Source organism: Brienomyrus brachyistius, chromosome 15, assembly GCF_023856365.1.
Source record: "Brienomyrus brachyistius isolate T26 chromosome 15, BBRACH_0.4, whole genome shotgun sequence".
Lineage (NCBI taxonomy): Eukaryota > Metazoa > Chordata > Actinopteri > Osteoglossiformes > Mormyridae > Brienomyrus > Brienomyrus brachyistius.
The window spans coordinates 7,155,049-7,180,483 of record NC_064547.1 but is presented as its reverse complement, the minus strand read 5'-3'; the positions used below and the strand labels follow the sequence as shown (position 1 = coordinate 7,180,483).

General features: G+C 44.7%; 1 protein-coding gene across 4 annotated transcripts in view; it reads right to left on the bottom strand.

Moving 5' to 3' along the window:
* Nucleotides 1–25,435, bottom strand: part of LOC125708726 (catenin delta-2-like) — a 260,750-nt gene that overhangs the window by 34,836 nt on the left and 200,479 nt on the right. For 3 of the 4 annotated variants that reach the window (XM_048976476.1, XM_048976479.1, XM_048976478.1), the window contains exons 12-15: nucleotides 19,109–19,226; nucleotides 16,478–16,663; nucleotides 11,019–11,204; nucleotides 9,227–9,377 (exon numbers count right to left, since the gene is read on the bottom strand). In XM_048976476.1, the coding sequence (XP_048832433.1) occupies nucleotides 9,227–9,377; nucleotides 11,019–11,204; nucleotides 16,478–16,663; nucleotides 19,109–19,226 (641 nt within the window). The remainder of the gene's footprint in view (nucleotides 1–9,226; nucleotides 9,378–11,018; nucleotides 11,205–16,477; nucleotides 16,664–19,108; nucleotides 19,227–25,435) is intronic. The other variant, XM_048976477.1, reaches the window with a different exon arrangement.

Sequence of the window (25,435 nt, the reverse complement as noted above, 5' to 3'; positions counted from 1 at the left end):
TAGCATTTGCTAATTTCCCACTGTAGTTGTCCCAGAATGGTTTGCTTAGGAGTGGGAGGGAAAAAGCCCAGAATGTGATACAGAGAGAGAACCAGAGGATCTTTTAGCTAACGGCACAAAGCAAATATATAACATCCCATGTTTAAGGATGGAAAAAGTGCTTCTTGTGGTCAATTTGAACTGGCTGGGTGTTTAATAATGCTGCTGTGATTTCAAAGAAGCCTTTTAAAAATTTCCACAGAGGCCTTGGGGGTCCAGTACTCCGCCACTCACTTGGAAGTGCTAATCCGGCCTGCCCTTGGGAGTCGCAAAACTAGGAGCATTAACATTTATATGAATATAATGTAATAGCCCAGCCTGTGGATGTTAACTGCAAACCCTGAGCAACCAGGGAGATATAACAGATCGTGTCACCGTCACACAGGAACAGCACATGTGGAGATGAACGAGATTGCTGTTCTCAATGAGATCTGTGACTTTTATTCTTTTGCGGGTTCTGCAATACACATTACGATCGGTTCTTTTGATGTCTGTCACACTGCCTAGAAACAACACCAGTGACTAACATGGCCGGCACGAAGGAGACAGGCTGGCGCTCATTACAAAATCTAAGAGGAAGGAATGCAAACTTTTCACTTAAGGACTTGTGAGCTGGAAGCAGGTCTGCTTACAGCACAGGAATTGGCGACCTGGCCAAAAGACCGTAAAAACGTGGCCCGTCATCTGTGAGCGCGTTATGGATAAGCGACAGAGCTCATTTATTGCCAGGAGGGTGATATCTTCAGTCATTAAGGGGGGCATAAGAGAAAGGAGAGGTTCACCTGGTACTGAGAGAAAGGTGAATTCCCGTCAGGCAGCACTCCTTACAAATTCCAAAGGCCACTGCTGTATTACAAGTCAAGGAGCTGGTCTTTTCAGAAATGAGCTGCAGAACTCCCCTGCATGTCAGATTCTTGGATGACAAATTTAGTCCTAATTACTGTATAATTTAATAGATCCTCACTACACCCACCTTCCAGGTAGGAAAATGTTTTGAATATAACTCTTTTGATCAGAGCTAAAACCTGTAACCCCTCCTGTATGAAGTCGGTGGCCAGGTGGGTGTCAATAGGTAGTATTGATATTGAGGGACATTCCTGAACCTGTGACTATGCATGAAGAGTCAGCTAGAATGAATACAACTGAGCTTCTACCCTCAGGTTGTCAAAGTACTAAACACCTCAACAACAACAGTTACAGTTTAACACTCCTGCTCCTTTGGCTTATTATATACCCATAAGCCAAAACATTATGACTACCCTATATGACACAAATAACGTTGACTATCTCATAAAAACGGTCAAGGTTAGGGATATATTAGACAGTAAGCCAATATTGAATACTTGTGGCCAGTCATCAAGCCATAATAAATTTGGTCCTTCTTGTCAAGGGGTGGGGGTCATAATATTTAGTCTCATCCGTGTATATTTATTATACTGTTATTTAATTTTTTTATATATTACTATTTTCATTATGACAGAGTTGAGAGATCTTTCACGTCAGATTATGGTCTGACTGTATACCTTGCAACAAGTAAAAAATCCTTGAACTCATGATTCTAGTTAGAACACCAAGAAATTGCTGTAAAGAGATAGATAGCATTGAGGCTCTTGAGCTATCTTGGTGCTGTGTGATGGTTCTTATGGGTCTTACGCCTGGGAACCAGGCCCATTACTCATGTTCACTGGGATCTGGCTCAATCTTAAAAGCAGGTTAATAACTGACTTTGTGTGTACAAGCAAACCAACTTTGAGAGTGATTATGTTAATGGGCTCAGGCAGAAGGTAAGATCCCTAAAATCTTCCGAAGTAGAACCTTTCCAGCCAGAGAAAGTCCTCTGTTGAGTTTCCTAGTAGCTTAGCAAGCTTTAGGGACTCATGTTCTCCATGAGTACACAACTCCACTTATCTCCAGTGCACGTCCTCTGGCAGGTTACGCTGTAATGTCTCTCTTCAATTATTCTTTCTTCTCATACTTTCACTGTCTTCGACTTGACAACTGGCAGGGTCCCATTGGATAGCATCTCCAAATGAATGAGGTTTGTGACAAGGCCTAACCTCAAGATGATAAGGGTGGGAAATGTGTCAGAGAGGCCTCTGGGAGACGAGAAGGGAAAGCGCAGGGAGGCCAATTGTGAAGGAAAGAACGAGGCCTGGGGCCTAGGCCAAACTCGAGAGCGAGAGAGAGAGGCAGCTGTCAATGCCGCCTCTTTGAGAATGCAAATAGACAAATCTCAGAGGCGGCATTAAACACGCTCACACAACGGCCGCCCAGGGAGGCCACTGGATGCCGCTTGTAGCAAGAGCAGCTGTTCGTGGCAGGAAGTGTTGTCACTGTCAATCAGCAGGGCAGGACGCGGAGCACATGGTGAAAAATGCCACTGGGGACTCTCTGCCATGCATCTGAGCAGACCAGTCATGTGAACATGTGTCCAGTGGGCAAGAAAGGCACCTTTTAGGCCCCGCGTTCAGGAAGGCCGTGGGCGAGAATTCCCTGGACGCCTTTGAAAAAGCAGTGCAAATCAGAAAAGGATCACAACAAAGCACAGCTAAGGCAAATATGAAATTAGCTGTGCTTCACACTGTCTGACGTTCTCAGAAACACTCCAATGGATGGATAAATAAAACTATTCATGCACACCCTTGTACTGCTCCTCTTATCTTCTTCTGCACTCCAAGCCATAATATTTGAATCTTTGATACGGCAACACTCTGTGAGCTTCAGGAATCCGAAAGTGATAAAACACTCATTTTACGTTGTTGCTCATTGAGTTGAAGTGCGTCTAAATGACTCATTAGTTCGTAAACATTTCATCTGTGTCTGACATCACGAGCTGAGCATATATGGTTATCTGCTGGGTATATAAGGCATACATAAATATTAATGAAAGAGTCAAATGATCACGTTCGATCGTACGATTAGATGGACCAATTTCTGTCAGTGACAATTATCGTGGTGTTACATACTGAAGATCATAGGCTGTACATTAAATTTACCATCAGTAAGTTTGCAGAAGCAATGCACATTCTCACGAGGAAAAAGAAGCACCATTATCAGATAATCCTAGATTGCATACTACACAAGTTCAAGCCTATTGTGTTCCTTCCACTTTCAAATATTTCTACTTTCAAATATGTCAAATAAAAATCTAATAAATTGAAGCTCCAGCAATTATACATTTCCTCGCCTGCATAGACATTTATATTCTGGGATGGGAATTTTAAGATAATATCTACATAATTACCCTGAATTTTCACATTAAAGCCCTTAATGATCCATCCACTGATAGCTGTTAGTTCCAGCATTCTGCTTTTTCTGTGATTTCCAAATAGGTCAGTAGGATACTATTAGTCCCCTTTAACTATTTTTGCATCATATACCGGCAGACCAGGGTGGCACGGCGATTGGCTGGTTGCTTCACATCTCTGGGACCAGGGTTCAAGTCTCTGCCATGCGGAGTTTGCATGTTTTCCCCACGTCATCGTGGGTTTTTTCAGAGTGTTCCTTTTCCATGCTACAGTTTAAAATCATGCTAAGTTGAATTGGAGACATACAGTATGTTGGTTTGAATGTGTGTGAATGGTATGTGTGCATGTGGTGTGTGATGAGCTGTTGCCACGTCATGGGTTACTCCCATAGTTCCCAGGATAGGCTCCAGACCCCTGCCCATAGTTTAAAAAATAGGCTCCAGACCCCTGCCCATAGTTTAAAGAATAGGCTCCAGACCCCAACCCATAGTTCCCAGGATAGGCCCCAGACCCCTACCCATAGTTCCCAGGATAGGCCCCAGGCCCCTACCCATAGTTCCCAAGATAGGCCCCAGACCCCTACCCATAGTTCCCAGGATAGGCCCCAGACCCCTACCCATAGTTCCCAGGATAGGCCCCAGACCCCTGTCCATAGTTCCCAGGATAGGCCCCAGACCCCTACCCATAGTTCCCAGGATAGGCCCCAGGCCCCTACCCATAGTTCCCAAGATAGGCCCCAGACCCCTACCCATAGTTCCCAGAATAGGCCCCAGACCCCTACCCATAGTTCCCAGGATAGGCCCCAGACCCCTGTCCATAGTTCCCAGGATAATCTCCAGCCCTCTGCAAGCCTGCATAAGACAAGCCAGTCTGGAAAATCAATGGATATCTGTACACTAGTGCAGCGTGGTATACTGGTTTTAATTTCCCGTACGGTATGAATTTTTCATACTGTAGCATAGCTAAAACAACAGCTGTAATGCTTCAATATGCAGGAAATCATATAATGTTTTTCACTGTTATACGAGCTATGGATCACTGTTACACTATCAAGCTACGTTGACGTGGTAAGGCTGAACTTCAAAGAAAAAAATAACTACTGTGATATATCATGAAACCACCAGAATCTTACAAAATACCATGAAACACATTTTTGGTCATACCGCCCAGTACTACCACACACTTCACATTGACATAAATGTTTTTCCATTATCATACATCCATATACATGAACTCCATCCACATATGTGGAGCATACAAAACATTATGGGTGCCTTCCTGCAGTAATACTTCACTCTGTTCTGCCCTCACAGCCGTGATGGACCCAGCACAGTGTGGTATGTTCTCCACGGGCATGCCGACCCATTCTGTCTACAGTGCTTCCTGCAGTTGTGTTGAATTGGTTGACACACTCAAACCCGCACATCTGGCACCTACTCATACCCCATTCTAAGGCACTTAAGTCTTTTTTCCTCCCTCACACAGAAAATCCATCTCTCAGCGATCTCAAGCCTTAGAAATCCTTTTTTAACCTATTTCCTTCCCTTCATCCACACTGGCTGAAGTGGATTTAGCAGCAAATCAACTGGGGGTCTCAGCTTTCATGTGGATTCACCTGGAAAGTCTATTTCAAGGAAATAACAACTTCCTCTGACGTTCTGTACGATCGGTGCATGAAAATAAATGATTGTAAACTACATAAAAAGGTTATGAACTGCGATGCAATTGTCTTACAGGCACCCAGACCAGTTGCCTGAAAAAGGAAAAATTGTTGCCATGGAGATGTACAAACCCATATGGAAACCAAGTTTATCAATAGTCTGTTAGAAGTGTCACAGAGAGAATTTTAAATAGTGACAAAAAGCATCTTAAAGAAAACCTTTAATAACTCTGAAAATTTGAAACAAATAAGGCATGCCAAAATATCCAACAGTTTCGACATATCGGCGCTATAATTATATTTAATTTGATACTTGACTTTAAACCCACGTAGCACCAGTACAGACTGATGCCTGAACTATATATGCAAGGTGAGGTCCTAAGAATCTGAATAAAACTCTCCAGACTCCAAATCTCAATATCAAAAGCTGGTGTCACCAGCCCAAGAGGATGTGCTGACGGAACAGATTCACAGAAAAACCCAACTTTGCAGTCCTAGACTTCGCCGGAAACAGACGATGCCAAACCTGCAGAGCAAGCAACGATCCCAAATCTAAGGCGGAACAGACGAATATAGATCCAGGAAAAATGTCATTAGGACCCCGTCAGCCGACCAAGATGCCAGACCGACATCTGAGGCCACCTACCTTCTAGCAGTAATGAAAATCAGCAGACCTTATAGACAGATGCATAAAAAACATTATTAAATGTCACTGCAAACATACATTATTCTAAAGTCAAAATTATAAGTGCATATACATGTCACTTTTTTCATGATGAGTTATTCTCAGAACCAGTGCAATAACAGAGATTATGGTGTGAAATCTGCGATTTATTGCCGCATTTACTATATTTATTACGGCATGTGTTCATTATTGAGCTCTGACTGGGACAGCAGAATATCCACAGTATGAGCTCTACCACTCTGCTTGGGCTGCTCTGCCACCCTCATCATTTTCCTATATTCTTACACCCCGTGTCTTAAAACAGAAAAAAATACGATGCACATCCAGCTTCTGTACCGCAGTGTTTTGGTGATCCCATACTACTATTACTGTAACGTTAACAGAAGCCAGGCTTTGCTGAGGCTGATGACAGGAACAGATGTGGAGACGATATTCTCTGTAGGCTGAGCCTGGAACCAGCCTGCACTCCGTTGACAATTTGGATTCAACTGGTGCAGTAAAACAATCGGATCTTATGTTTGATGGTTTAACATCCAATAATGCAGATCTATGATTCTTTACTTTCTGCAGTTGTAAATGCCAATCCACATTTTCCCATTTTTTTCAATTTATTATGTGTAATTTCATATATTGATGCAACGCATTTAAAAATAATCATAGTTACTTATTTTAACGATGTGGCTGCATAATTTAGAAGCACTTAAACCAAGGTAATGACTAAGTAACCTGTGGTTGAATCTGGCAAAGATGGTACAGGTTGGTGACACCAGGAGGTGGACGACATGGATGGTATATACCAGTTCATTACAGAGAATATACATATACACGGTCAAAAATAACAGGTCGTTTAAATATTTAGGTATGTGGGAGGATTGCAATGCCTGGAATAACGGCATGACCCGGCAGAACCTGAAGACCAAAGTATTACACACTGAGTCACTACGCCGCCTCCCTCTCAGACCACACAGTTTGGAGCTGTGGATGAAAGTGGACTGGTACTGGTAACCCTACTGGTACCTATGAACAAAATCTTTAAAAATCATTATTATAAAAAAAAACAAAACAACAAAAAGCCCCAGCATGTGAGTAATAACTCAGAGCAACTCTTATGTGAGGGGAAATTTTCCTAACCTGAGACGGCCGGGGTCCTTCGGCAAATGGAGCATGTCAGGGCACTTTGAGGCAGATTTACAGCTTTCCAGAGGACTCTTCTGTTTTGGAGTCGTTTTGTAATTCTTTTAAAAACACTGACGAGGCCGAATGACTTGAGCTGATTCCAACCAGCCCACCCAGATGACGCACAGGGGCCGAGAGACGTGGTTCTTGGTGATGGCGGTGAACAAATCAAAGGCAGGGGATCAAAGGGAGAGGAAGTCAAAGGATGCGTGGCTGTCAAAGCAGGGAAACGTGTCAGGAAGGGTACAGAGCAGCCGCAATCATTCGAGCTAATGGTGAAAGAGAGTGAGGTTTATTTTCCCCTTTTCAAGAAACACCAGGGAGATTCTCCCAGTTAAAATCGAGCGGTGACAGGTGCGGGAAAGTCACGTTTATGTGTTTCTGGTGAAAATGTCAGGGGAACGTCCAAAACCTCAAGTGAGAGTTTGTATGTTTGTTCCTCATCGACCACAGTAAGTCCAAACAGACCGTTACATTTCACCAGACGGCCCCTTTCAGTTTATACATGTCCCCAATGCACACACTAGAATTTACATTTTTCTTTCTAACCCTCAGACAATTCATATGTTTCTCTTTTTGTAAAGTGTTAATTCGTCACTGGCTGCTGATTCAGCTGAGGATGGATCTGCTGTCTAGAATCTGCTTGCTCTCTCTACAAGCCCGTCTGCATTATCACCTGTGCAGATCCAAGTCTCAAAAATGGCACCAGATGATGATTTGGAAGAAAGAGCCATCCTGATGGGTAGCTGTGTGCCAGAAAATGTCCCTGACAATATCGACTGGGAGATGAATGAAGGAGAAGCTGCAAGTCGTGGATTCTTGTTGGCCGAAAAGTACGGAAGACACGCTCCCCTGAGGTCACTGTGAAGCTGGTGGCCTCCTTGAACTATGCACAGCACCACCTGCTGGTTGGGAGGTACAAATGCAGATGGTCTGAGGCTCTGAGTGACTTCCAAAGGAAAGGGAAGATGTTGGATAAGATCCTGGCAATAACCTGCATGATACGGAGTAGTATACATGAGTGTACAGTTAAAGTGCTGTGTGTGTGTGTGTTTGTGTGTGTGTGTGTGCTTCTCTGACATAGCTGGGGACGGGATGGCCATCGGGAAAAAAAAGCAAATCTGGTGGGACCTACATTTATTTCCAACTGTCCCCATATTAGTCATTGTGCAATTGATCACTTCGCAGAAGATCCAAGAGACAGATTCTTGGTTTCCCTAGACAACATTCCCATTGCGTAGTGATGAACATTTTTGCTGATATCATTTGTCATGCGACTGATTAACTCCTACCGATGGGTGACTAATGGCCTATTTTTTTGGGATGGGGTGTTGTTTTTAGAAGAGAAACTGCAAATTGGAAATTGTTTACAGGCAAATTAATCATCCGGTTCTGGGCAGTAAAAAGACAGCGGGGATCAGGCAACTCATCACCACCCAGTGGCCGGACACCAGGAGAAGAAAAACGCATTACTGGGTGGATTGGCCCTATTATATTGGCTGGGCATTCATACACAGAAACACATGGGTGGTGTGGAAGTCACAGAGAATGCTGGATATGCACGCCAACTGTAAGCTCTTTGCTGAATGATTCTCTCCGCCTGTCATCCACCAGATACTCTGACCACAACACCCCTCCCCCACAGACTCCACAAAATGAAACACACCAGGTAGGCCATAGGCTGTTCTGCTCTGACTTCCTGTCCCAGAGGAAGGCGGGGCCAGGGACAGGAAGAGCTCAGTGTGGGCAGCCTGTCTGTCTCAGAAAGGAGTCGCCTGAATGGGATCATTCATTACGGCCCATTCCAGCTACTCCTCAACTACAGCTGTACATAATTACGTCATTTTCTTTCTCTTCCCAGTGAACTCGACCGGGCACTGATCCCTGTCAGCACATTCATTTTAATCCTTAACTTTTAATCCTTATTCCTCTGTTTTGTTTGGTCACTACGCTGTGTTGCACCTGTCCCCATCAAAAGCTCCCCTTAATGAAGCTGTTCTTGCATGCCTACGCTCTCTGATTTTCTATGCAGTTGATACGTTACTGATTTGCCTCTATCCTCAGCTCTCATCTCAAATGAGTCACTGCAAATCATGTGGCTAGTCACAGTTGTACCGTCCATGGCAGGAGGTGAAGGACTTCAGACTCTTGTGCCTTTGCAGCACATCTCTGACCACCTTGCCCTCTCCTTTCCAAACCACCAATCAGCTGGAAGCACGTCGAAGGACTACGAACTGATTGGAGGAGAGACGTGACCTTCTCTCCCGGTGACTGAACACTCGCTGATGCGGAATGCTCTCGATGAAGACCTCTGCCACAGTACGCTAAGGAGCCCCTGGCGATTTCCTTCCCTCTGTTGGGGGAGCAAAGCGGATTTGTTCCGACAGGGCTATAAAAAGTGCGGTAGGAAACACTCACCGATTAACTCTTTGTTCCTCACGTCTAACGCCATGTTCCTCAAGGCGGTGGCCACGGCGCACACGACCCGGTCGTTGTCTATCCGCAGCAGCTCCACCAGAATGGGCAGGCCCTTCTCCTTCCGGACTGCCACACGGATGTACACTGACCACTGGCAGGAAGAGAGGAGCATGGTCAGAATCCCCCATCACAGGGCGCCGGACCGCTGGAGGAAGGCCCGGCTTAAGCGGTTCCACACCTTCTCTAACACCCCTTGGGGGAAGACGTCGCGGCCACATATGCTCTGTGCCGGATTTGTCAAAAATCCAAAGCTGCCCCAACCCCAGAGCGTAAGAAGCTTTTTTAGGATTAGCGGAATTTCCGCTTCTTTCATCGCTCCCCTTGCCAGCTCCGGTTAAACGATGTCTGGGCGTTAGCTTCATACGAATGTGATGCATTTCCAAAGTTCCCTAATCTGTTCTTGCCTCGGTTTGGGCAAGCGAGTCCAGAGAAACTGACCTCATGACAACCTTCATCGTGTGTGAAAACCCTCACAGCTTACAAATGGTGACCATCATCACTTATCTGGAATAACAGCAAAACTACATCGAATCTGTATGATACACAGTGCACTGAAAACATAGTCAATTTAGCAAGAATTAATGCAGAGTTTTAAAATGCAGGTGAACACAGGGGTCATTTGCAATTTCCATTATTGCTAGTAGAAGGTGATTATCTTCAGGTCCAAACTAAAGTAAATTTTGGTAAAATCCGAATGTGTTAGACGCCATGTAGCACCATTCCATCTGAATGTTGAAAACGGTGCACGTTTCAGGCTAATTGCATTTTGATAGAAAGACATAAATGACTCTCAGTACTCAACACACTAAACACAGACCCAAGCACACATTTCTTGAAAGTATATTCAGACATTTTGAAGATGGGTGAACCTAGAAAGAGATTTGTGATAGCAGTTACAACAAAGACAGTGAACATGTCTCCTGCCCTGTATCAATACACTGACACATACGGACTCATGAGCCCGTTTAGCACAGAGTCTCAGTTCAGAGCTTAATGATTATACACCGCAAAACAAGAGGGCAAAGGAGACTGGCGAAAATACAGGTACCGTTTGATACACTGTGAGTTTTTGGATCCTTTTTTTCAGCTAAGGGAGCCTCGAAACTGACCTCCACAGCCGCATCCATTAAGGAACCTGAAAAACATCCAATCCCATTGGACTATTTCACCGGATTTGCCGGTAATGGCAAATGCAAAAACAGCGCTCCTGTCTGAGCGAGGAAGAACCAGGAAGCTGTTAAATTGTAAGGCTTTTAAATTCTGCACGAGGAAACTGGGCACTAAAAACAAGCCGTGTGCAGCAGGGTAGATGCCGTTGTTCCTTGCAGACTCTCTGGCACAGTGCTTACACAGGGTTATGGATCTGAAGCCGCAATTTCTGTATAATGATACAATAAAATTATATCAGACTGAGCCAGGGTAACAGTCAATAGCTTCTTGCTTTGACTGGTCTTATGTGTATTTAACAGTAATATGCACGTTAAATAATGCAGTCCGGGTGCAAACCAGAGTCTGCCAGTTGGTAACCACTGGTATATACAGTACTTTATGTGTTGTATTGTATGTACCCTACTCTGTCATTGCTGTTAATCTTCAGCATAATATGCTGAAGGAAAGCAAGTAGTTAATTGTACTTTTACAAATGACAATAATGTTTTTGAGTCCTTGAGTTCTACACTTCAGGACGACATCAGTTGAGGTGTAGCAGGGTGCGGTGCCCTCCCAGACAGACCTGAGGACCTACCTTCCAGCTCCCAGCGGCCAGGTTCTGCAGCGCCCCCGCAGCGCCCTCCAGTGTGTCCGGGTTTGAGCACTCCGAGAGCAGTGTGAGGTAGGGTTTAACGATGGAGGGGTGCCACAGCATCTGGATCCCTTTGGGGGGGTCGGTGGACTCGGGGAGGGGGCCCAGGCCATCCCACTGTTGATGGAGACAAACGGGTGATGGTGGACTCACCGGAGTCGTCAGCAGATTGGGGCACCTTGCATGTACAGGCGTTTTGGGATGCACCTGTCCTGCCAAGCAGGCTTTGGCAGCAAGCAGAGAGGATTCTCTGCCAAATGGGTGAACAGCAGGTACAAAGTAAAAGACTTCTATTTATTTATCCGGTTTCTAAGCACTCTTTCGTCACCAGTGATTTTCACGTGCTTTTCGGTTCATTCGGCTGAGCATGGCAATCCGAGCTAAGTGCCACACTCAAGGGTACAACCGCGTTTCCTCGTCTGGCATGGCGCTCTTCTGGTAACAGCTCTGCTTTCGGATCGCGGCGCCATCTGCTCTGTTCCCAACACGGCGCTTTCCAGTTCATTGCCTCGGGTCAATCGGAGCACGACGAGAGCGGGGGCCTTGCTGTGGCAGGCGGCTTCTGCCGGTGCCAGGGTGGCGATGAGGCGGCGGGCATCGGCCACGGCAACGACACGCTAGTGTGTTGGATACGACACAAGGTGTCACAAGATGACACGCGATGAGTGTGCGGTCACCTTATGTGGGCTCCCTGAAACCTGTATGTCTGTTACCACCGCAAAGATGTCTTTCGTTAGAATGGAGTGTAATTGGTGTAAGATAACCACACCATGTGTAATGAACCATCTCACGCAGAGGCAAGGTGCTTCAGACATACACTCTTGAGCCAACTTATTTTAGTACGGCACATTCCTGGACGCCTGCGCCTTGTGTCGTTTCCTTGCACCTCCTCCAACAATTAATAAGCCCATGTACATTTATTAGCTCAGCCTTGAGGACAGCCTGTGCTGCTCAATTAATGGCCCGAGGGGACTGCAACGCCCACGGGCCTGTTTCCAGGCTGGCAGAAGAGCCATTTCGAAAAAGGAAGACCGGCTTCTCCGAGGTGACAAACATACTCCGCTATTTTATTGAGAAATACTCCCTCATTATCAAACCACTGCCCCATCTCGGTTGCCGCTTTTCCCAGCGAATCTGGGCAATTTAAGATAAAAATGACTTGAAGTAACAAAGTCAACGAATACATAGATATTTAAATGGTTTTAAATTGGGTGTAGCCAACCATCCGTTAATTGAATCATTTTCAGTACTGACTGACTGAGGCACAGCGATTCAAATCCAGGTAAACAAACAACGTAAATCAGGGGTTCCCAACAGGCATTTAATACCTTTAGAAAAAAACACAGCCCAAGGCAAGAACGCAATTGCACGTCAGCGTTAGCTCACACTGGAAGGTTTTCAGTGATTCTGAGCTGGATTTCGCTGTTTAATGACCTCACCTGTTTGCTGTTAAGCTCTCCACATCTTAAAATGTCCAGCCTCAGAGGTGACTACTGAACTTTTGGAGCATCAATGCCAAAAACATAATCAAATACAACCACGAATCTTATTAAAGTTTCAGATTAAAAATACACAGAATGACCAACTAAATGGGAATTGGTACAAGAGAAATTTTTGAATCCTTTCTGTTTATAGATAAGTACTACTAAACAGTTGCTTTTGTTTGTTATTTTATTATTAAAATGACATTTCACACATGTTGGTACGGATGAACACGGATGTTCTGAGCTGTTCATCTGCAAGGAGAAAAAAATTCTGCGAGGTTGTTTGAGTAACAGGAAGACTACTTAAACAAAGTGACTAGAAAACGACCAATTGGCTCTTGTTAGCTGTAGCCCATGTGATAAACAACAGGTTGGCGTGTGACTCTGCAGATTAGGACTCAGAAGATCCTAAGTTCAAATCCCATGGCTGGTAAGCGGAACCCAGTTTGGCCATTGAGCAAGACCCTTAACCACAAAGAACTTCTAAGGGGATTGAGAGTAAGTGGCCGACCCTGTCCTCTGATCTCAGGCTTTGCTCACACCTCTGTCTTTAAGCTGTTTTCTATCCCGCCATGAACTTCCCTCTCAAACCAAATTTGGGACATCATTTCATATTCCTTAAATGCCACACTCCCCACCTAAACAAATTGGTCACCAGAAGATCATAAATTGATGCATTCATCCCCATAATATGCCGCCAACACTTTGACCACAATACTTTTGTAGACTCTGCATACTATAAATCAACACACAACGTTCATTTCCTTACTACTGTACTGGCTATATGCATATATCATATATCTAGCAAGGAGGCTAACTATGCCATTGATAAAAGACTGATGATCTATCTTATTCTGATCATTTCTCTAATCACAGATGGATGCTGTAGTATAAGTATAATTTGGGAGTTGTATACCATCGGCAATATGGTGGCAACCTTGAGTGGGTGCGTTGTTATGGAAACAATCTCCCAGTTCTGGTCTGAATACTTAATCCTTTATTCAAACACTTTTTTTTTTTTTTTTTTTGCGAGGGCGAGGTCGCTTTCGTCTGCTCTGCCGTCGTTGAGTTTCTTCCTGATAACGATCGAGACGGATGTATTGCTGGGGCGTACGCTCCGGTCTCTGGGTAACGAGCACACAGACAGTTTCAAAAGCTTGAAAAAAGAACAAAAAAAAACTAAATTTACAATTTAAAAATGGCCTAAAATAGCTTAGAGGGATTTTCGAAATGCCTGGATTGTGGGAGGACAGGCCACTAAATGATAACAAATGGAGTTATGTTTCTTAGTGGTGAAAGGAAAGCGGATGGTTGCGACCTCCCCAAAAACTGTCTGCTTGAGCAGTGAGATCTAAAGTCACCGTCCCGCAACTCTGTCATAGGCCTGTCAAGCACGGGACGCATGATAAATAGCCCAGTGGGGAGTCTAGCAGTTAAAGATGCGGTACCTTGGGTGTTAAAATGCAACCAGTGTAATTTAATTTACTTATTTAACTACATTCTGTAACGTTTAAGCCAGTAAGATTTAAAAACATAAAAAGAATGCGAGAATGATAGCACGTGCCCGAGATGGTGATTTGCATGCTATGGGGATCAGCTTAATATCGTGCAGCGAGTGTACAGAACGCCGTCGCGACAGGGGTGATGAATCGAGCAGTGGAATGACTGATGGGGCGGCTTTTATGAGCTCAGCCCTGATTGGGCTCGCCGCATCATGAGAGCGCTTTAGGGATCCATAACTTACTTTTCACTTCTACTGGAGCTGTAGACGGTCACATTTTTCAGGCGGGCATTTTGGTGTTGGGTGATACATCCCCTCCAATTTATAAGCAGGCCATTGGGCGAGGGGGGGGCAGCCTTTAGGGCTACAAAGTGATGCCTGCTGGACTGTGAGTCGCTCCGAGGAGCTGCACTCTAAAGCAAAATGTCAGACTTGTTGTGGGGGGGTGAGGGGGACTTGCTGATAAATGATTTGTAGGCGGAAATTAGTTTCCTCTCCGGCCTTGTGGCACAGGCAACCCCTTTCGGAGTGTCTGGGTGGGATTGGCGGATATCACCCGGTCGGGAATGTCGAGGCTCCTCAAATGTTCGGGCGTTTTTTTCCCGGGCCCAGTACTGGAGCAGTAGTTATAGGATCCCACTGACCAAAGTATTGGAATGGCCCCTTCAGTCTCTGATTGTTTTGGAAAATATCAAAACACAAAGGGGGACACCAAGGATAATTGTTGAACAGGGTTAGCTGTTCTCAGGCACATCTTTCGGCTTAGCTTAGGTTCCTTCAGACCCTATTGCTGTTTGGCAAACTAGCACAAGTTTACCATGAAAAAAACAAATGTTTTTTGCATTGTGCCATTTTTCTACATTCTATATAAATGGGACTCTCCCGTACAGAGGCAGTGATTAGTGAAGCTCTCTTTTTTGACTATTCTTCCTACTTACATTCAATATTGAATATATCATCAATCTTTTGCATAGTCACTAAAATGCTGTGCCATTTATTTTTTGTTCATTTATGAGCAATTAATTGGGAAATAGAATGCATATTTGTTTTATTGAACAAAAAAAGGTTTTGCACTTGACCTGGAATTGAGTTAACTACATATAAAAAATTCTCGGGATATGGCAGTGAGAGACTCTTCTACTCACAAATATACGGTACAGTGTGGGATTCGGGTAATAAATGCCAGGACACCTGTAATAGAAACAATACGGTTTGACCAGCATTTCCTCTCTCTGCATGGTCATTTTATTCTAGAATCTACTCCTTAATCGCTTCTAGTGCTACCTTTTGCCGCTTTTCCCTGGTGCTACAGGACAGCGAATGCTGACAGATCAAAGTACCCGGGAACTGTGCGAGGATGAGCATTAAGGCATTCTAAGCACCCGGCCAGTGTGGTTCTGTAATCGATTTAGTTTCCTATCACTAGGTGAGGACGGATAGCAGACAGATATCAGCTTCTTCTCCGGCTGCCGCTGCCCAGGCCTTCCTTCAAATCTGCTGGCTTAACTTGTCTTTTGTGTTGTGGAAAGTACCGGCACCCTTCAGCAGGATGTGCTGTCAGGCCTCAGGTCCGCATGCGTCTTTAGGTCACATATATGATGTCACTGTCCTTGTGACTGACCGCTCATAAGTACAAACGTTTATCCGTTAATCCATCTTTCCATCTATCCATCTATCTGGTTCCATGGAATTGGGGCGCAGAACAATTCCAAACAACACTGGGCACACCTTAGATATCAGGCAGGGAACACGGAACATAATTCATTTTGGAGACACCAACTGAAACCAAGGAGGAAACCAACATAATAAGGCAGAACATGCATGACACAAGGGGAGATGGGATTAAAGCCTCAAAGCCTGCAGGCCATACTGCTCCACGCCGAGTCGCTATGCCTCCCAAAGGCAGCAATGTAATGAATTAAAAGGACCCTAAACATATTGACCTACAGTGTTGGTACCTCACATGCCATTAGATCACAGTGTCCATGAGAGCCCCTCTGTGAGCAGAGAAACCCCCATTCATGAAAATAAATCAGCACTGTGAAATAACTAATTTCTATACCTAGCAGATAAGGGCCTCCCCCTGTACCTCAGCACATCCCGAGGCCCACCTCCTCCTGATGCTCGCCTCGTTCCCTTGTCCCTCACCCAGGCCCTGCCTAGCCCACCTCCTCCTGATGCCCGCCTCGTTCCCTTGTCCCTCACCCAGGCCCTGCCTAGCCCACCTCCTCCTGATGCTCGCCTCGTTCCCTTGTCCCTCACCCAGGCCCTGCCTAGCCCACCTCCTCCTGATGCCCGCCTCGTTCCCTTGTCCCTCACCCAGGCCCTGCCTGGCCCACCTGGTCCTGAGGCTCGCCCCGTTGCCCTGTCCCTCACCTCATCCCTATCTGGACCATTTCTCCCACCTGATCCTGCAGCTTCTTCTTCTTCTTCTTCTTTCCCCAGCAACCCGAGCTCTCGCTGTCCTTGCCGTTGGCATCTCCGCACAGCAGGCCGTCCAGCTCGTCAGCGCCCGCCTGCTGTCCCTGAGAGGTCTCCGCTGCCAGGCGGTACGACAGGTTCCTCAAGATGCACACACAGTTTTCTATGGTCTGCGGGAAGACAAGGGCAAGGCAGTGTTATCTGACAGGCATGAAACAGCGATTCGCCTCACTGATACTAAAATCACCAGAAGCAAAACTGAAACCCTATGAATTAAAAAGCAAATCTTCTGAAGAACTTAAAATCAGGGGTATGGCTGCTAGTATCCCCCCACATAAATACCTCTAAATATTTCAGCAGGCAATTACATTTTATATACTTACCTTTAACTTTTGAATTATTATTTTACTTTATAGAGTTCTCACGGAAGCTCATTTCATTGCCTGCATCTATTGCAGCAAGCTGTACTGTTGTGCTTTTGTTAAATAAACTTGGTTTATTTTGACCAATCACGTTACTCTGGATATGAGTATTCACTAAATGAATAAAAAATAAATGTAATGAGCATAAATTTGATGATTAATCACGTGACTCTGATTAGTTTAAATATGGTGATGGATCATGTGACACACGTTCGCTTCTTTCTTGTGGAGATGAAGGACAGCTCCTCTTCTTTCACGTCGGATTAGGAGATGACTGGTATCAGATAGTGAAAAATGCCCCCATCCCCCAGCTTAATCACCCTTCATTTACTGCAGAGACAATCAGAATGACAGCTGGATGTTTGACGGGTAGGCCTCAAACCCTGAAACATCCTCTGAGGAGGCCACAGATGGGAAAGTGATTAACACTTTTTAAAAACTGGTTGTTAGGGGCCGGGAATGACATAGGTGGTCTCCATGCGGGCCCTCAGATGGCTGTGTTCGATGTGACACAGGTGACGTGCCATTCTGGGTGTCACCTGTCTGTTTGAATCTCACCCTGCTGCCTGTACTCCGAGCCCAAACACAGACGACCTTGCTGAAGGCTCCCCCTGCTCTTCCTCCCTTCGGGATTCATCGTCGAAATGCTTGACAGGGTAAATGAATGCAAATGAAATACATGCAGCACTTGTCAATGCGAGACAAGAGTGCCACCAGAAAAGGGTGGGGCTTCTGCCCATCCGTGGGAGGGGAGGTGGGTGACCGCCACTATCCAGGTGTCTTCAATTCAGCTGCCCCCTCATTCCCCGCATTTCAAAGCTCACTTTCGTTTGGAGTCAGCTCCCGATCCGTGATCACGACTAGTTTCGGCTTTCCTTCCAACACAAGACACCTACCATGAGGCAGATCTGCTTTCGTTTGCACTAACTTATTTGTTTTTGCTCTTGTATTGTGCTAATCCCATCCCAGCCTCGTCGACCATCAGTCCCTGAAAGGAAATACACCCTCCCAATTCACATACGTTCTCTGCCAGATTCCCACGTCAAGCGGTTCTTGTCGGGCCTCCAGAACAAAGGCGGTACGTGGACCTCCAGCTACGGCGGCCAGGCATCATTGTGTAATAACATCCTGCAGGCGAGCAGAAGCCAATGCAGCCACCGGCCCATGCGGTGGACAGACAGAAACGACGTGTTAGGCGACTGTAAAGAATCAACCATGGCGAGTGAGTCACCGGGTTTAGCCAGAGAAAAGAACACTGGGAGACGGCTTTATACTGATGCACCTAAGCCAGAAAATGAAAAGATCAGATGATTTAGTCACAAGACAACCTCAGCAGGTGATATTTGCTGTTATTATATTACCAGAGTCCTCATTAGGAGGATTCTGCAGATTGGAATCCAGACAGGAGCTAGAAGACTAATTACAAAGAGGAAAGTTGGAGGACAAGACCAGACTCAATCTTTTAAAAGAGGAAACGCAGATGGACTGGGCAAACAGGGGCGATTCTGACTGACCTATAGGGGGTTTCAAGTTTCTAGTCAGTATGGTTTCAGTCTTTTAAGAAATACAGGGCGGGGGGGTGGGGGGTTTGAAATGGGTACAAAAATACGGGACAGACTGAGGCAAACTGAGGCAAAAAATAGGGTGCATGAAACCCTGATTCTGGGTCTAACATTGAGATGAGATTAAACACACAGAAATCTCCCCCAGTGGAGACAGCGGTGAATCCAGGCAATATCCGTCACCCGCCTGAGCTGGAGCAAACCCTACTGGCCTCAGTCACGGATGGTTTAATACCGCCATTGCAGACCTCAACAGTAATCGCACTCGGTTGGACGTCTGCTAATGATATTTGGAAGCAGAGTTTGGACACTGAGCACAGCTGATTCTCTCTGACGGTACAGTTGAATGCTCAATCGTCATTAAGACGAAAGCATTGTGGCACTGCTGAGCAGGGGTCAGCAGTTAAATCACAATTAAGGAACGCAATTATGATGTCACAGGTGACTGTGGCAACCTTGAGAACTTGGCCATCCATAAAGCTGTTTATTTTGCTACCAGAGCCCCCCAACACTCCCATACCCCAATGCACCTGCCTTGCGTCCGTTTTGCACAGAGTGATAATTGGATGAGAGATGGGTAACTGGGATGGAGTGATAATTGGGTGAGAAAGCGGGAGACGCCGGGTCGGACCTTGCTGTCGATCTCGCTGCTGCCCAGCGCGCTCTGGATGACGTAGAGGAGTGAGTCAGTCAGGCCTTCGCACTCGCGCATCCTCCGCCGGGCCTCCTCCCCCGCCGAGCTCACGTTCCTGCAAGGAGAACACTGGCTCAGCCCAGTCCAGGACCCGGTCGTGTCCGGATCCAGTGAGCAGTCACTCTGTTACTCAGCACGGCCCACATCTCAAGGATCAAGAATTATTTGTCACTATGCAAGTGCTTTACATGAATACAATGGAATTTAGCAGCTGCTTCCATAATAACATAAATAGCACATATACACAGAAACATGCATACATACATGCATGCATAACAATCAAACTAGTATTAGATAAATACTATACAAAAATAGGACAAAGAAATATATACATATATATATATATATATGTGTGTGTATGGGTGTGTGTCTGGGAATTCCCTGTTAAATATTTAATTAAATAAGCTCTGTACATTTTGCACTGTTCAGAAGTAACCACACAAACATATCATGTATACAGATCAGTGTGAGCATCACCAATGAATATTAATACATTGTCTCTCCAAATGAATATATTAATACTGTCCAAGTGAGTACTGGTTTAATGAGTACTGACATGCTGAGTACTACTGTAGTATAGTGAGTACTATTCCAAGGCCCAAAGGGCCTTGTCCCCAATGGTGCACTGAATATTACACCCCAGCGTGCAGATCCTCACCAAGCTCAGGCGCAGTGTGTACCAACCCCCTCCCTGCGCAGCAATGCTTGCCAATCTTCCCTTTTTTGCACAGAGGTTTACGGCTGAGTGTCTCCGCGCTCTAAATGTGTGTGCGTGTACAGAACAAATATCTGGAGCCTGAATAATGAAACAGAAGTGTTCTCAGCTTCAAAGCGACACAGTTCCTCAGCGTCATTTACAATGCAGATCCATCAAGCTGAGACAGACCAGAGAGAACATACTCTGTTAGGCCTTGTCATTCAACTGACTCCACTCCATTGCTTCTGTATTGCTATAAATATTTGATTAATGTTGCCCTGAGGGTAAGTGGATGTTGACACCTTGTATTGTCTCACTGTTTATAAGTGATGCAATTATATTTGCTTAACCGACAAAAAAGTTGCCGTGCGTCAAAGTAATTTGCATAATTCTGCACAGGCCATTTGAAGGTCGATACTTCGTAGCCCTTTAAAAGCAAATTTTATTTTGCTAGAAATGATTAAAACTGCCTCGGAGCTTTGACACGCCCTCAATGTGCCTGATTTTACGACACAGTCGAATGAGTTTAAGTACGACAGCAATACTGATGGATGAGCTATGTTGCTTAAAACTGCAATGATGGATTCCTGCATCACTTGCATCTGTTACACCAGTAAGTGTCTTAAAGATCACATATGTTCCTCTAAACAAGCACATGGGGTAAACTAAGGTAACCAGAGGTCACATTAAACTGTCATTTCCTAGTTATTACAATGTGATTGGCCATTTCAGGGCAGGAGAGCTACAGCTTAATCTGCAGTCATGTAATTCACACCTTGTACCCAAGTCATCCTCAAAACGATGCTAATAACAAAAGAGAGCTTGTGAAAAACCGAGAACTTTATAGAAATCAAGAACTTGTATTTTGCACTTTGACATGGAGTCAAAAAAGCAAGTATCAACATCTAGACTACAGGTATGAATTTTGAGTGGTGAATGCAAATATCGAGATCCTTCTACCCAGGGACGGATTATGGGTTGTGTGGGCCCCTGGGCAAAACATTCGCGAGAGCCCCCCCCACCACCACCACCACCACCACCACCACCACAACCACCACAATTCAAGGGCCCTTGGCAGCCAAACGCCCTCCCTATAGGGTCAGGGGCCCTTGTAGGCAGAGGATCAAAGAATGTAGGCCCTCTAAAATACATTGTTGATAAGCGTTGCAAATTGTTTTGGGCTAGGGGCCCCTGGGCAGCGGCCCCGCTGGCCCGGTCCGTAATCCGTCCCTGCTTCTACCTGTCTACTATTAAAGCCTTCTGGGACATAAGCCACCAACAAGTGCTCTCCAAACATCTTTCTCCTGAGCTTCTCTCTCCAGCTAGCTCCAGGTATAACCCACCAGTCTCATGGTCTCAAAGGCAGATGTTTCTTGGTCTTTTGCACTTTGCACTCCAGCACAGGATCTGCCTGGTGATGCCCTTATCACAACACAAGCCCCCTCGTCTAACCCATCCCCAGAGACTCTACACCATCATAAAGAACACCCATCCCTACCCAGGATTCAGGCCCCTACCCCTTCTTCACCAGAGTTTGGGACCACTAATGTACCTTCACCATTGTTAGTTGGCAGGTATTTTATGATATACCTCCTACCACCACAACAGCAAACTCAAGATTTTTATTCACGCAATAATTTTTCTGCAGCTTTCAAATACTACATGTACAAAGCAAGATGAATGTAATGCAGCTCTGGTGGTAGACGCTAGACTCTTCTCCAGTGGTTTGATTTAACACAGCATCAAGAGAAAACCAATAAACTGTTAATAACAGGATGCACATGTACAAATGACATATGGCGAGACAAAGAAATCGTCCTCTGGGATGAGAACAGAGCTGCACCTAAATCTGCATAAGACAGTCCAGACTCTCACACACATTGCACAAGACATTTAACTTCACTGCAATTTGCTTTCTGATACCAGAAAATTCAATTGTTAAACTCCACTAACGTCAACATGAGGAGAAATTACTCTGAATTTAATGGAATTAGAAAATTAAAAACCTTTATTACACTGTCTTTTCACAGGAGTTGAAAAGCCAAAATGTTGATGTATTGATTGCATAGGACATTAGGGCTCTGAATTAAACCATGTATGCTTTTAGTTTTTTTTTTTTTATTTCAAACCAGTTAAGCCTTGGCATTTATGGAATAAATGAGCATAAAAGGTAATGAATCCCAGGTTTCGCGCATTTAAATAGCAGTATATGATCAGAATGGATTAAATCACCGACCAGGTCCATTAGTAAGTGTGTGAGTTTGGAGAGCAAGGATTCCTTCATGTCACTGGGGCACTTAATGCCCCTACCCTAAACCCTAAACCCATCTTGTTCGCTTGTTCTTGTCAACTTTCTTTTGTTTTAATTCCATCTGCAGGTTCTCTAAACTCACCTCCACTCCTGTACCCCATGGCATCCCTCCCCTGTGCCACGTAGTTCCCATCACCATCCCACCTGCAGCAGGCCTTACAGCAGGTACCTTATTTCCCGCCAGTTCAGGACGTCCAACCTTCTCCCTCGCTCTGTCTCCTGGCTTCACTGACCAACATGCTTATTAACAGTTGGCATTCAGACTCACTGCAAGTTTTCCTAGCTTAGCCACAGACCTCCTTTTGAGTATAAACAAGATTCAGTGCACAATCTGCTGCACTGAGTGCCGTCTGATTACGTTGTCGCTTAGCACAATATTCTGTTTACATAGCAGCAAAACAGACATCCTTACCCACAGCTACCGTTCCTGCACTTTATCCATATGTATGACCAACAGCTGGCTGTTTTCCCTCCATAAATTTAATTAACTTCACTCAAGGGAACAGCAGCAAGCGGCTGCAGGCAAATATTTTGGTTATAAGTCATACAAATCCATCACTGCTGGGCTACCTGCTCCCATATCTGCGTGTCCATAACACATCACCGAGTATCTGCAAGTACCACTGCAGCCATGTTAACGACTTAACCTGGCTCAGCTTCTCAGTCTGACATGCCTCAGACTCCCAGCAGAGCACAAATTTCCCCCCAATATAGCCTTGACAAAAAAAATTCAGCATTACAATAGAAAAAAAGGTGAACTGAATCACAGAAAAATGTCAGCTATGCTAATATGTGCTTCAGACAAGCCCCAACTCTTCTACTACTTTAACTAATTAAACTTCTAATTAATATTCATGCTAATCAAATCTTTCTGGAAGTAAAAGGAAATTATGGGTGAAGGATAGTTTCAGATGGGGTGAAAGGCTTATTTTGCCTTGGTATTCTTGTTTTTGTGCAACGTTCTGAAATCCTGCTTGCTTGTTACTTTTCAACAGATATTTTAAGTCATCGTTAATGAGAAGCGGCATGACCACATCCTGTTACAGGGGAGCTCTGCAGGACCACGGATGGACCGGTGCCAACATCTCACACAAGTAAGGAGACACAGGGGAGCTACGGAGACGCTAACCACAAGGCAGGTCAGGCGGCATCACATCGAGGGAATTTATTTCTCATAAGATCACATTAGCAGCCTGCAAAACACACATTGCTCCGACCACTGCAGTTTGGATTTGGCTCCCGTAACAATATTGTAATTACTGCCAGTTTTTCATAAATATGTGTGCCAACAATAAAGCAAAGCATCACAGAATGTCCTAGAAGCAGTAGACAGATTACTGCATGCAACAGACATTTCATCATACACATACAGACACTCCTCACTCAATGACCGAGTTTCATTCCTATGACTAGGTCGTTAAGCGAATTGGTCAATAAGCGAGGAGCCGCCTCTTATTCATATTTCAAATGTACTGTACTGGTAGTGGGTTTGTGTCAGCCATATTTAGATATTGTTTTAATGTCACCTTTGCAGCATTTATATGATTTTGTTCCTGTCATTCATACAGTAGTGCACTATATACAGTAATAAATAGAATAGAGGAAGTCAGCTCTAATACTCTATACATTACACAATAAAGCACAAATTTATAGACAAAATAAGTAGTCTTGGAGATTGCAAAACCTAGTGTAGTGAATACTGAGTGACTGCGAGAGCGAGACTGAGACTAAGAAGGGTGATGCGAGATGAGATGCTTCATGCTGAGACGTCGCGTAGCTGTTTCCACGACCAAAGTTCTCGTGCAACATACAATATCGAGTGGTCGGACAGCTATTCTTAAGTCCGCACGGTCGTCTAACGGGTAAGTCGTTAAGTATGAAGTGTTTGTATAGAATGGTAGATAAATGAATGGAATATACTTGAATTTATGATATTTTAATATGGGGGGCAGTGTGAGGCCTTGTGAGTTAAGACTCTGTACCTGTGAGGTCGATCGCCGGGTGAGCAAGGCCCTTAACCCTAATTGCTCCAGAGATTGTCTGGCCCAACTTTCACAATTGTATATCATTTTAGACAAAGGTTTGTGCTACATAAATAAATGCACTACATCTTGCCTTCAGGTGCTTAGCTGACTGAAATGTTTACCTATTTAGGTAGAACAAGAACAAACCGTATATTGCTCAGTCTGACAGGAGGCATCTGGCATCTTCTCTGTAAAGCACCTTTGTCAAAGAAATAAGACTCCCTTGTCAATGCAATAGTTAAAATTACAATATTCTCCTACAGTTTCAGAACAATGGTCTTAAATGGCCATTGTTCACTGACCATAGTGGCTCACACTTTAAATCAGGAAAAAGCTTAGACTTTATACAGAAATCTACCCTATAACACCTTTACCAAAACGATTTTCCCAGCAGGGAGGCCATGTTAATGGATCAGTCTTAATTTTAATAGCTAATTACAGCATTAGACGTCCATTAGCTCTGTCCAAATCAATGCCAACTGTGCAATCAAAATTAAGGCTTCTATTTTTACATTCCTTTTTTTCTCAAGATCCCACATTGGTGTGAATAGATCCAACAAACAGACTCCTTTTGGCTATCTACTCTTTTTTCTCTTTCCTGTTATTACAGTTACTATTGAAATCACAATATATGGGCCTGGAGAATCTTGTTCATTAGGCTCCAGGAATTACCGAACGTGGCCCCCAGCAACAGCGCCCTGTCCCTGGACAGACCACTGCCATCGCTCGGAAATTTGGCTGAGGTCTCCGGCTATGAGAGAAGATGAATCGGGAAACACGTTTCTCATTACTCAAATCCAGTAAATGTCAGAGAGCTTGTGATTATCTAGCATTTGGGAAGATGCATCATTCACAAAAATCATGCTCATCTCCCTTTATTGGGCATTATTGCACACTGGGTTATTATTCAGCATCACTGGAGATAAAACCTTGGTGCTGAACTAATGATCTGTCTGTGGATCCATAGGTCATTCTTCTTTCAAAGCTATCAAATATTTCAAACCTTTCAGGGATGCCAACTCTCACACATCTGGCGTGACACTCACGCTTTCAGACTCTCACACCCATGCAAGAATTCTTACTCCATTGTAAACCTACATCAGAACCGTTGGGCTAGTTTGCAAACCGACTGCTTATTTACAAGGTAATTAAATGGTTATATACCTGTAAATAAGTGTGCAGACTTGTCTCCAATCGAAAATCTCACGCCAGCCAGCTGACCAAAGTTAGCA